General features: G+C 40.2%; 1 protein-coding gene across 15 annotated transcripts in view; it reads left to right on the forward strand.

Annotated features, from left to right (window-relative positions):
• Positions 1–13,157, forward strand: part of Dlg2 (discs large MAGUK scaffold protein 2) — a 1,917,798-nt gene that overhangs the window by 761,378 nt on the left and 1,143,263 nt on the right. The window contains exon 1 of one of the 15 annotated variants that reach the window (XM_060367563.1): positions 4,785–5,435. The exons of 13 other annotated variants lie outside the window; for them this stretch is intronic. In XM_060367563.1, coding sequence (XP_060223546.1) covers positions 5,334–5,435 — 102 coding nt within the window. In that variant the 5' untranslated portion in view covers positions 4,785–5,333. Of the gene's footprint in view, positions 1–4,784; positions 5,436–13,157 lie in introns of those variants that run through there. One more of the 15 variants, XM_060367581.1, reaches the window with a different exon arrangement.

Genomic DNA, 13,157 nt, shown 5'->3' on the forward strand with positions numbered 1-13,157 from the left:
ATTTATTTTATTTTTAATTTAATTTTGCTGCTAAGGAAATTCCTATAATGATTTAAAATTTCTATTTTTAATAGCAGAAATGTAAAATTGACAACTATGATGGCTGTGGAAGTCAGCGTGCCATCTTGCCACATTGGAGCACAATTGATTATGACTGGTGCATTATCCTTTCTTCAATTGCAGTCTTGTACCTTACAACTAGGGGACTGAGGGTAGGGTGATAGTTGGTCAACTGAACACAGCTTAGAGTCACCTAGGAAGTGTCTCAGTGAGTGACTGTATAGGTAGGGTTTGTTTGTGGACTGTCCTGTGGGTGGTTGTTTTGTTTTTTCTCAATTGCTTTGGAAAGGAGACATGCCTGAAAGTAGGTGGCAAGTGTTCTTGGTATGGGGCCCTGTACTGTTTAAGAGTAGAGAAAGCTATCTGAGAAAGCTATCTGAGCACGAAGTGTGTGTGTGTTTCTTCTCTCTCTGCTCTTAGATATGATGTGACCAGCCTAGAGCCCCTGCCTTGACTTCCCCACAATGATAGACTCTAATCTGAAATTATAATCCAAATAAACCTCTTCTTCCCAAGATTCTTTTGGTCAGGTGTTTTATTGTAACAACAAAAATGAAACCAGAACACATAGATGCAGAGACAAAGATGTACATCAGTTTTCCTGGTGTCCAGGTAAAAGCAGAATGGCTGCATTGTTCCTAAATGAATTAATTACTATTCATTCATTTATTGATCAAACATTCCATCCAATAAGAAGACAACTTAAGGAAAGGTTGAGCAAATATTTTACATGAAACGCAAGTAAAAGACAGCTACTCATTAAAGGAGACTGTTCAGAGGCATCTGCACTGTAGTCAGAGAAGCAGCAATAGAGTCTGAATTCAGAGAACATAGAGCGCTCAAAGGTCTGAAGGTATCATGGAGGAAATCAGACTTCTTCGTTTGTGTGAAGCCTGACTGGATTCTAAATGAGATGGTGTGTCGCTTGGCAAGAGGGACATGGAAGGGCTGAGAAAGGCTCTAAAAAGAGCCATTGGATACTTGGAATTATTTGGCAAGTGTAATGGGTTTATTTCTTTCTGTCAACTTGTTGAAAGAAATACCAGGAAAACAACAGAATTTATGGATTGTATAGCATAAACCAGGTAAGGCCGTAAGATATCTTCTAATACATCTCATTTCAACCTTCCAGAGACACTGTAACATCGTTACCATGCTGCACAATAGAAAATGGCAGTTTGGGGCATTTAACTACATCAACCGAGTATCTGTATGGACTTTAAATGTGATTGTTAACACTAAAGGATACATCCTTTCCTACTGTTCTGATTTCTAAGAAATTTATATGAAATTTCTTTAATAACAGGGAGCTTCATTACCTATTTCAGAAAAGTCCATGACAGAAGATACTGCTTATATCACTTGCTTAATTCATTGTATGAAAAGTTATCTAGTAAAAAGTTAAGAGCAATAAATGAACTTCTATTTGTAATATAGAAGAGAAGGAAAGAGAGTCAAAAACTGAAACCACATGATTATTGGCAAATTCTAGTCTGTCTGCTTGGCCCCTGAGCTTGTTTTCTGAATCTTCTATGTTTTCTGGCAAGATAAGGCATGTTCAGTGTGGTATAGACTTTGTAATGCTTTCTCTATGGGAATTTCAAGGAAGAAGCCACTGAAATAACAGTCTTCATTATAGAAAATAAATGAAAAAATTGTATAGTCTTAGCTGGTGAGTGTCAAGCAGAATGGATCCTTAAATCACAATACGTGGCTTCAAATCCTATTTCTATTATCCGACTTAGCTGTGGGCTACTATGTTATTTCTCCCAATTTGTTCTCTCTCCTCCTTATAACGGGACTGTTATTCTATACCCACTAAGATGAGGTTAGCTATGACACTCTTTAGCTGACAATTGTGTAAGTAGGAAGATATTACTGTTGTTGTCTGATGCACAAATTTAAGAATGACTCCATATCCAGATCCGCCCCCTTTTTTGAATATTCTTTATTCTTTCCATGATATAGATTTCTCCTTTGGTAAGACTGAGTAATTGTAATGATAAAATATGCCAATGAGCATACAGTATTTAATACTGTGCTCTATTGATAAAAAAATTGTCTAAAGAAAGAAGTCCACATTTGTAGAATTTGCAAGAATATGAGGTATAAATGTTCCTCTTAATTGATCCCAAACTACAAGCAATGATGTCACAGAATGGGAAATTTGGAGGTCACATAATCAACTGTATTGAGCAGGATTTAGTTCCAGGACGTTGCTGAATTCAGAACAAAATACATAAAAAAGCACTAAGTTACTTCTTATAAAATAGAAAACACCATAGAAGCATTCATTTGCTGGAAACAAGTGACTGTAAGGAAATAGATTCTATTTGTATTTGGGGGCTTAAAGAGATGGCTCAGAGGTTTCAAGCACAGACTGTTCTTCAAGCAGACCTGGGTATGTGTCTTAAGGTGACAGTGCCTCAGTTTGTAACCACTGTGGTTACTGACTGTAGCTATGTAGTGCATTGTCATGAACACAGCCATCACATCCTCTCAACCTTTCAATTTTCTCTAGAACTATTATAGAGAGACATGAGCTAAGAAAAGGCATTTATCAAATGGCCTTAAACATATGACATATAAACAGAAATACATATGTGTTTATTAAGAGAAGTGTATAGATAAATTTCTCTTGATGGTAGCATTAAAAGATAAAAGAAATACATATTTTGTTTTGTATTTTGCCATCTGGTGTTATCAATCTGAACCAGCACCAACTATAAAATAGGAAATAACTTGAGTGCAACAGCCCTTAATGCTGCCCTAGAATAGGAGGTCAGGCTTAACTTGGCAAATTCATCAGGGAAAGACTGTGTTAGTTATTATTGGATCACCACAATATAGAGCATACAATACTTTTGGGGTGTTTGAAATCCAAATTACAGGCTAACAAATAGGAGAAATATTTTACAACATTTTTAGAATCTATTCTCCTTTGGAAAATGCAGCCACAGTTGCAGACACTCTGTAAGTGGAAGCTCTCACACACTCACATGGTTTATGGTAACAAAGTGGGAAATGCTATGGCATTAACCTTGTCTATTAACACAGCCTTAAGATGACACAGAATGTCTCATAGCAGTACTTTCCGAAAACAAGAGTCAGGGTATTTAAGATCGACTTACACGCACTTCTCAGTAGCCCCCACTCTGCATGTATGTGATCCCTCTTCAGTCAGCACCAGGTTTAACTCCTAGTAAGCCCCCCCCCCCCGTGGGTTTTTGTTCATACTTGATTCCATACTGAATTCTTTGCAAAAGTTTTTATTTATTCGGCAGAACCCAGATTCCCCATTTGGTGGCAGGGTGGGGGAGGGGTAATTACACATGTGACTTTCTTGACATCCATTCCTTGCCTAAGGAATGAGAATGCAATGTTGAGCAGGAATCGTGGTTTTTGTAAATATCCAAATGGAGTTTCATGTACACTAGCTTCAGAAAGGAGTGTGAGCTATTTTAAATAAGGGGTGGTAGGTGACAGCTTCTAAGATACTGCATTTGGCCTAGCTTTTCCTTTTTCTTTTGTTCTTGCTGGGACATTGTAAATCTGGAGAAGTTCCTGAGGCCGTCAGTGAGGCTTTCATCAGTTGTCTTTGAACCTCCGTGCCTTAGTGATTCTATGGCATGAGCAAGTGATAGACTCATCTCTAAGACCCAGCTCAAGGTTTGCAAGCACAAGCAGAGCCACAGCCTTGTTCTGAGTCTTGCCGGGGAGCAGATGGCCAGCTGTTCACCTTGGTCCCCATCTCTCTCCGGGTGTCAGGAAGCACATCAGTAGATAGCCAAGGCGCTCAGACCAGGCAAGTAACTTAGAGACAGCCGCTCCCAGCCTTTGAGCCGTCTTACTCCAAACCCTGGTGCCTCTTTGCTCTTTCCACCGACCATCTGTGAGGAATGGTGCCAGGCGCCCATGTGGCGCTGAGAGAGTGCTGCATTCTCCCACTTCCTGCCCCTTATACTTCTTATCACTTTCTAAAATCGTCCCTAAGCTATTTTGCAGCTGTGTGAGCCTCTTACTGACTTAAAAAAAATCTTTTTGCAATTTTCACACACTCAGTTATGAAAACAAAACAAACCCAGCCCAAACAATAAAGCATCTATTGGTCTTATCATTCATTCACACTTCCAGAACAGCATAGACTGTGGTTTCCGGAAGCCTCTAAGCCACCACCAAGGCGGGGGGCGGGGACGGAGGATGGAGAGGAGCAGCAGAATGTCATTCCCTTTTGAATTTGAAAAATAAAATGTCATCAGCAGGTAAAGGCTTTGGTTCTGAAATCCCTTTCACCCCAGAGAGCTAGTGGACTCCATGACCCAGAAGGCATTATCTAGCAAAATCGTTCTGAGCCTAATGCTACATGAGATCTCTTTGCTGGCCACTCCCCTCCGCCCCCCTCCCCCCCTCCCCTACAAGCTCTTCTATGGGGGTGGCGAGGGCAGTCCCTCCACTCCTGGGAGCTCTCTTGCTCTTCCCAGGAACTCAGCATCTGAGGTTGTCCACCCTGAGGCAGCAGTAGTAACGGGGGGGGGGGGCTGTGTGGGTCTCGGGGTCACATCGCTTGGGGATGGCCCACTCAAATAAACCCGGGACTTCTTGGTGGCAACCTGAGCGCCGCTGGGCTGGCGGGCGGAGAGCACTGCGCTCCCTCCCTCTCCCCGCCCCTCCCTCCCACCGCTCTGGGCCAGTGCTCCCCACAGTGACTCTGGATTGCAGCAGCCAGCCACTGGCTTCTTACCAAATTGGGAACTGCATTATGGCTTTTTTTTTTCCCCCTTTCTTTCTTCTTTTTTAAAATTTCCTTCAGAGGGAATAATCTCAGCTCCCTTCAGCTTGCTTGACAATCTAGTGTGACTGGGGCGAGTAGGCGGGCACATCCTTTTACATGCCAATATTGCCCCACCTCCTTTGAACCCTCCTCAAAGCGCCTCGCTTCCTTTTATTTTGATTTATTTATTTATTTGTGTGTGTATATATATATATGTATATATTTTTAATTTTACCTCCTTCAGTTTCCGTCTAGTGGGGAACCCGTCTTTGCTCTCTGTCCCTCCCCCCACCCCTCGTTCTCCTGGGAAGACAGACCCCGAGACGCACTGTACTTGCGGACAGCAGCGCCTTCACCTAGGCTCGGAATGGCTGCAGCGGGCGCTGGCGGCAGCGGGCGCAGCTGCCGCTCGGTCTAGGCTGTCTAGGCTGCCGCCCCGAGCCCTGGGTGAGCACCAAGTTCGGTTCCCCCGGGGAGCTGCCACTGCTGCAGCCCGAAAGGAATGTCCCCTGTTCTTAAGGACCCTGACTGTTTGACACCAATGATTTGCCACTGCAAAGTTGCTTGCACCAACAACACTTTGTCGTTGATGTTTGGATGCAAGGTAGGACAAGGGATTCTTCGTGTCTTCTTTTAATGCATGCTAGCCTCCCTGGGGGAGAGCAAACAGTTTCTTTCGTTGTTTGTTTATGTGTCTGCCTGTTGGGAGACGGACAGACTCTCCGTGACTGGCCTGTCCACTCGCGGAGCAAGCTGGGGTTAGGAACCAGGAGAGAGACAAATGATTTTCCAGTGGCCGGTGTTGGCGTGATAGCTGGCGGTGACAGGACCCTGCACGGACGGAACGCACAGAAGCTGCAAGCGCTCTTGAAAAGAGGGCGCCTTAGCTGTCTCTCTGCTCGGGATTTATCCGTGCTTTTTAGCTAGGGATTAGCTCCTGGAAGCACCAGACCGACTCCCAACCCCTGAAGTCTGGCCGTGGGCTAGAGTAGCTGGGACCATAGAAGTTCTCCAGAAAAACAAAACAAAACAAAACAAAAAACAAACAAACAAACAACAACAACAACAAAAAACACCTGAGCGGCTCGGTTTGCAATGAGCTTTTCCCATAGGTGGGAAGCTTAGGGCTCCTTCAGACAGAAAGTGGTCCTCCTCAGTCACTTTTACACAATCCGTTTGAAATCAGCACGCCAAATGTTTAGCGAGAGGTGGCACGGGGGCACAGTTCTTCGTGAAGTTTCGGTAAATAACTGCCCTATCCCAGAGTTTTTAAGGATGCTCAGTGTTAGAAGGAAAAGAGGGTTGAAGGGTTTTGAAACAGGCTACCATCAGGGCTGAAAGGATGTACCAGAGCTTTCCTGTTGGCTGTGGCAGGCACTGCCTGAACTTGCTGTTTGAAAAGTTGTTGCCCGTGAATGGTCCCAGTACCTGTTCTTTGCTCCTCAGGCTTGTGAGCTTTGACTTACGGCAACAGCTGGGTGGGTTTCTTCGGCTGTTTCTGGAAATCGCTTCTGGTGGGTTTTTAGATGATTATCTAAGGAAAGTGTTCCTGGGAGTGGGGGCACTTTATCTGAAGTAAGTGAAAGTGCAAATCTCTAACTGAATGCAAACCACACGACCTGATTGGTTTTGTTCCACGGAATGAAACAGTTGTTAAATACCTTAGGCAGTAAAGTTAGTGAAACATACACATGCCACTTCACTCACAGGATGCATAACAGAAATATGACAGTTAACTACCTGGCACTGGCCAGACACTCTAGTATTGAAGCTTTGGGTCTTCTTGGTTTTCTTGTATGAAGTGAAAAATATGGGTGAGGGAATCTTTCAGACCCCCCCCCCCCCCCAGACTCATACACTCCAAAATTCTCAGATATCATTTTGTATAAAAGTCTCAAATGAATGCCATTTATTATTGTGGTTTTGAGTGTATGTAACAAGTTAGGGTCAGCTTTAAAAATATAACATATTAAATGGTGATGTGGACACACCCCCCCTTTTTTTTGGAAAACCTCAGATATGTCTTAGATCAATGAAGGTTTGTGTGTTTATCACTGGCATGACCTGTGGGAGAATAGAACGTTGTAACTAGTTTGCCCTTCCTCACACAACTTCCCTCCCCTCTGTGAGCGCCTGTACACTTTCTCTGGTAACTGTACAGACAGCAGCATATTAGCACTGGGTATCACTTAAAATCCATTATCACAAACTTATGAGAACCGTTTTGCAGTGCTAAACGCTTATTAACAAAGAAAGGTGAATTTCCTGTTGAGGTAAATTAAGCACAGGCTAAAATAATCAAATATGATGAGCTGTTAGTCTGAGGATTGTTGACTATACATCCTAGTAGCCTAGCCCAGGTTTGAAGAAGATCCTTTATGCTGTTATGTTTTCCTTGATTTTCAAGCCATGTTGGAATAAATTGTTTTAATTATAATCACCCTTTCAAGTTTTAGTTTTAAGTTTTAGTTCTTTTAGTGTTCTGGTGTAACAAGTTCACTTTGGCAGTTATTCATGTCACTAGAATAAAACATACAAATCAAGTTGACTTTGTCCCTTGAAAAATAAATTAAATGTGTGAAAATGAACTAAACTTTTAGAGAGCCTATTCCGTTCTCTAATGTCAATTATTTGAATTACAGAAATCTCCAAAGTTCCATAATATCATATAATAATAGTAATATATTCTAACTATACTTCTAAGGTGATTAATTATGGGCTGGTCAATGTAAGACTTCCACCATGGAGTCTTAAATACAGAAAATACCACTAATACATTATACACTTTGCTTCCCTCCATGAATTTTTCAACCTCATCTAACAGTGTGAAAAACTTCCTACCAAACAGTAGGGTTTCAAAAGTAGATTCCACTGGTCATATATGTAACCTCTCTCAACTCTAAGTTTTCTCAAACAAAATAGCAACAGTGCAGAATTATATATTCCTATATCATGACTACAGAAGAAAGTTTAGATAAGATGCATAGTGTGCTTAATATGTATATATTCATCAGGTGGTTGGTGTTTTCACACTCTTTGCTTATTTTGCTAGCTCCACCGAGAGCAATGATCAGAGTTTCTTCTGAAAGATAAAACACTTCCACTGGGCAGTTGTTCTTTTCATGTCTTTATTGGCCAGGAGCATAAACGTTACATTCCCCAAGTTACATTCCTCTAGGCTGACTTTTCATATGTAGGAACCACTTATGTGTTGATAGAAGATTCACAAAATGAGGTATATGAAAAATAACAACATCCTAATATCATTATTCCATCCAATTTTCAAATACTCAGCAGGTGACAAATATCAACTCTTGTCCTCTATGGTTTTCAAAGTTAATGATAAAGGAAAATATGTAAGGACTATTCCAGTCGAATTTGTAAGAAGTTGAAATAAAATTTAAATATTTTTGAAGAAGAAATCTCATAGAGACACATATGCTAATTAGGAGCTTCCAGAAACTTGTGTTCATCTCACATAACCTAGGATGTGTGAATATAAGATTAGGATGTGTATTTATTTTCTTTCCTGGAAGATACTTAACATGGCTATGTCTAAAATCTTCTTTGTTTAGGCCAGAAAAATAGTAGGCAAAGTGTTCTTAATATCTCACTAACAAGTAATGATTTGAAGGTTGTTGGATAATTTGATCATCAAAATAACCCCCCCCCCAAATGTTTGATTTTTGTCAGCTCTCTCCCAGCATCTCCTTTCTGCATGCTGGCTATGATTTGGTTTAGTTACCTATAACTTATGACTGTATTCAGCTCTGATCTGATCTACTGTGATAGATATTACACATTAAACTACAAGAATGACACTATATGTGGAATCCCAAGGCTTCTGAGAGAAGTGATTTCAATCCCTTTCTTAAATGCAGAAAACCCACAGTAATGTGTCTGTAGAGTCTCCTAAGAGGAGCTAGAGTACCCTTTGGTCACATGATTTTTCCATTAAATGGATCCTCTGTTTTTCCAGCCCATTGCTATCACCATACTGTAGTGTCTATGGAAATGATCTCCATGAAAAAGTAGGATTTCTAGAGAGTTCTTTATCTTGTGCATGTGTCATCAGAAAATAGGCTTTCACTTCATTTTCACTTTTCTCTCATTTTCCATCTGCCAAGACTCAAATGGTGAATGTAATTTTCAGGACCAGCTTTTATAGCTGCCTCTTCTTTATCTTGTATGTAGCTCTATTGAAAGAATGTTAAGTATCCTTGACCCTTGCCTTTCATTTTTTCCTTTCTAGTCTCTACTATTTCAGAAGCAAGGTCACACAGTAAGCACAGAATATTTGATATCTTTCCTAAAATTCTAAGAGGATTCTTAAACTATTTGCTTCCTGTTTACTGTGGTTTATGAAGTTAAAAGATGTAATTGAAATATGACTCATGATAAAAATAGCTGCATATCTGAATGGCTGTCTTTGAAATTTTTTCCAAAGATGATATATTAAAAAGTCTTCAACATAATTTCCCATCAGGAGAGCACAGATCAAAGCTACAGTAAAATATCACCCTATACCAGTTAAGACATTTATTATTAAAAAGACAAGAGATTACAAATGTTGGGTGAAAATGCGGTGAAAGGAGTCTCCTTGTATAATATATTGTTGATAAGAATGTAAATTTGTATAGACATTTTGTATAGACATTTGTATGAAATTTCTTAATATATTAAAAATTGAACTACTGTTTAACTTAGCCAGCTTACTCTCTCTCCATATATATATTAAAATCAGAAACTCTTGGAATAGCTGAATTTTCATGTTTATTATGCATTATTTATAAGGACCAAGATGCAACAATAAAATAAACCAAGTAAATGTGTTATGAATACATATATGTATATGTGTATATATTTTAAAATTAACATTTGAGTTATAGTACTTTATTTGGGTTTTTAAGACATGACCTTATTATGTATCCCAAGCTAGACTTGAAATTGCTACATAGCACATGCTTTCTTATAACCTGGAGTCATCTTGCTTCTGTCTCCTACAGGTGCCTACATGTACCTACTGTGCCTACACAAGTGGGCTACCACAATAAGCAAGCCCTTTTTAAGTGCTCTGACACAAACACACTACACTGTAAGATGATGGATATTTTACTACAGTAATACTGGTAATTGCTTAACAAAAGTATCTTGCACAATATTAATCTATTTAACTAAAAATGGACAACTCAAATTTTAGGATATCTCAACCGTCATTCAAGTAGTCAGTTGTTATTATAACAACTCAAATAATTAAGTCATGACATTAAAATCCTTAGGCAGAACCATTTGCTCTTAAACATCATCTTTGATGTATTAAGATTAAGAAAAGTTGTGGGAAATGTTTCAAAATCTGATAGACCGGTTTTTACAGTTATTTTGCAGACATTTTATAAACTGTTCCTCAAAGAATTTATAATCTTCATGTGGTGATAGCAAATTTTCTTTCCTCTGTCTCATAATTCTCTCAAAAGGAAGTAGAGAATACAGATCATGTTGAGAGGTGAGAGAGCAGAAAAAGAAATTCAAAGGAATAGGGAGACAATCAAGCATTAATGAATTAAAGGGAGGAGAGAATTTAGTTTGGTTGACCACGTAAGCACTGCCTTGGGTGCTTTGAAACTGTTATTATTCCAGTTACCATAGTGATCTGGGAGGCACAGAAATGAGACAGAGAAAGAAGCAAAATAGAACAGGATGAGAGTGGGGTAAATGAAGGATGAGAAGAAAGAGAGAAATGTGCTATGAATCCCAACCTCCTGAGAGCTCTCTTAAATACACCCAAGGTCAGAAGGATGTGTCAGCACTTGCCTGTTGGACAGCTCCCCCACAGGCCCTGAAAATCTCTGCTACTCTGGACAGGAACTTCTGTTCCTTCTCATTCAATTACATAGAAGTGAGCTTTTTTTTCACTCAGAAAGGCAAACAGGACAGACATAGGAAGAGGGAAAACACAGGCAACAGGATAGGAGCCTACCACAGAGGGCCTTTGAAAGACTCTCCTCAGGAAGGTATCAAAGCATATGCTGAGACTCATAGCCAAACTTTGGGTAGAGTGAAGGGAATCTTATGAAAGGAGAGAGAAAGACCTGGAGGAGACAGGAGCTCCACAAGGAGAATAACAGAACCAAAAACTCTGGGCACAGGGGTCTTTTCTGAAACTCAAACCAAGGACCATGCATGGTAATAACCTAGAGCCTCTGCACAGATGTAGCTCATAGCAATCAGTCTCTAAGTGGGTTCTCTAGTAATGGGAACAGGGACTGTCTCTGACATGAACTCAAGGGCTGACTCTTAGATAACCTCCCCCTGAGGGGGGAACGGCCTTACCAGGCCACAGAGGAAGACAATGCAGTCAGTCCTGATGAGACCTGATAGGCTAGGGTCAGAGGGAAGGGGAGGAGGACCTCCCCTATCAGTCGACTGGGGGGGGGTATGGGAGGAGATGAGGGAAGAAGGGTGGGATTGGGAGGGGATGAGGGAGGAGGCCACAGCTGGGATACAAAGTGAATAAACTGTAATTTATAAAAAAATTAATTAATTTTAAAAAGAAGTGGCCTTTTTAAAAAACTCTTACTTACTCATGTAAATAAAGCTATCATTGCTTATAAATGAGTTATTGTTCCAGACAGCATCCAAAACTGTCATATCACTATGTATATTTTTGTTATTGGTAGGAAAATTTTTCTCTAATTTGAGTTGTTTGAGTATTGCAAAGTTCAACTATTTTGATGTATTCTTTATTTTTTATAACAAGCTGTGTTAATATAAGTAATAAAACAAAATTTTAAAATGAGGAAAAAATTATATAGGACTTAGAATCCCAATAGTAGAGATAAAATTTTTAATGCTTTAGTGTCTATTTTCCCAGTTTCTTGGTACTATTTTGTTTCACTACTCTGTATGTGGCTTATTTCTAAATGTGTGTGCACAGCTATACTCTGAGAATTCAGGAGATGAGGCAAGACACCCCCTGTACAGGTTGTATTATTATGTCAGCCTGGAGTACTCAGTGTAAGCCTATCCCAGAAAGAAGTTTATGTTAACTCAGTGGGGTTTGCATTTGGATGTTTTAAACATTTGTGGACATATTTAAATAGCTGCATAAGCTAGGCATCCTTACATTTAGCTAATTACACCATCCACCAATCTGATAGTACCAACACTAAAACATCCATCCTTTGACTAGAATAAGGAAATAAAGTATGCTTAAGATATTTTAAAATGGCTATTGCTAAATTTACTTTGAGGATGGCTTATGGATTTGCATTTCCACAAATTATTCTCTATTTAAAACTTTGTTCAGGTTTAATACATCCTCCAAATTTATTCATTTATAAATAAGAGACAACCAATTTAATTATTATACAAATAAAATTAAAACTACTAGACTTTAAGCTAATCTGAACCTCCTAACTGTACTGATGTATCTTTTAAAATATTTATTTATTTATTACAATTAAATCCCTTTGTATCCAGATTGTAGCCTCCCCCCATCTCCCCCCAGTCCCATGCTCCCTCCCTTTTTTTCCCCTGTGCCCCTCGCCTGCTCCTCCTCCCCTACTATTTGACCCTAGCCTATCAGGTCTCATCAGAACTAGCTGAGTTGCCTTCCTCTGTGGCCTGGCAAGGCTGGCCCCAGAGGAGAGGAGTGATCAAAGAGCCAGCCACTGAGTCCATATCAGAGAAAGCCTCTGTTCCCCTTACTAGGGAACTCACTTGGACACTGAGCTGCCTGTGGGCTACATGTCTAGGTCTTCTCCTTGCATAGTCCTTGGTTGGAGCATCAGTCTCTTCAGGGACCCCTGTGCCCAGATGTTTTGGTTCTGTTGGTCTCCTTGTGGAGCTCATGTCCCCACCAGGTCTTTCCATCTCCCCATTCTCTTATAAGATCCCCTGCACTCTGCACAAAGTTTGGCTGAGAATCTCAGCATCTCCTTTGACACCCTGCAGGGTAGAGTCTTTCAGAGCCTCCTCTGTGGTAGGCTCCTGTCCTGTTCCCTGTCTTCTCTCACTACTGATGTCTAGCCTGTTTACCGTTCTGCATGAGAATTAAGCCTCTTTCATAGGGTCCTCCTTGTTGTTTAGCTCCTTTAGGACTATAGATTTTAGTATCTTTCTCCTATATTATATGGCTAATATCCACTTATAAGTGAGTATATACCATGTGTGTCTTTCTGCTTCTGGTATACCTCCCTCAGGATGATCTTTTCTAGTTCCAGCCATTTGTCTGTAAATTTCACTTAAAGAAATGTTCAATGTCCTTAGTCATCAGGGAAATGCAAATCATAATGACCATGATATTCCACCTTACACCCATCTGAAT

Source organism: Meriones unguiculatus, chromosome 14, assembly GCF_030254825.1.
Source record: "Meriones unguiculatus strain TT.TT164.6M chromosome 14, Bangor_MerUng_6.1, whole genome shotgun sequence".
NCBI classification, from domain to species: Eukaryota; Metazoa; Chordata; class Mammalia; order Rodentia; family Muridae; genus Meriones; species Meriones unguiculatus.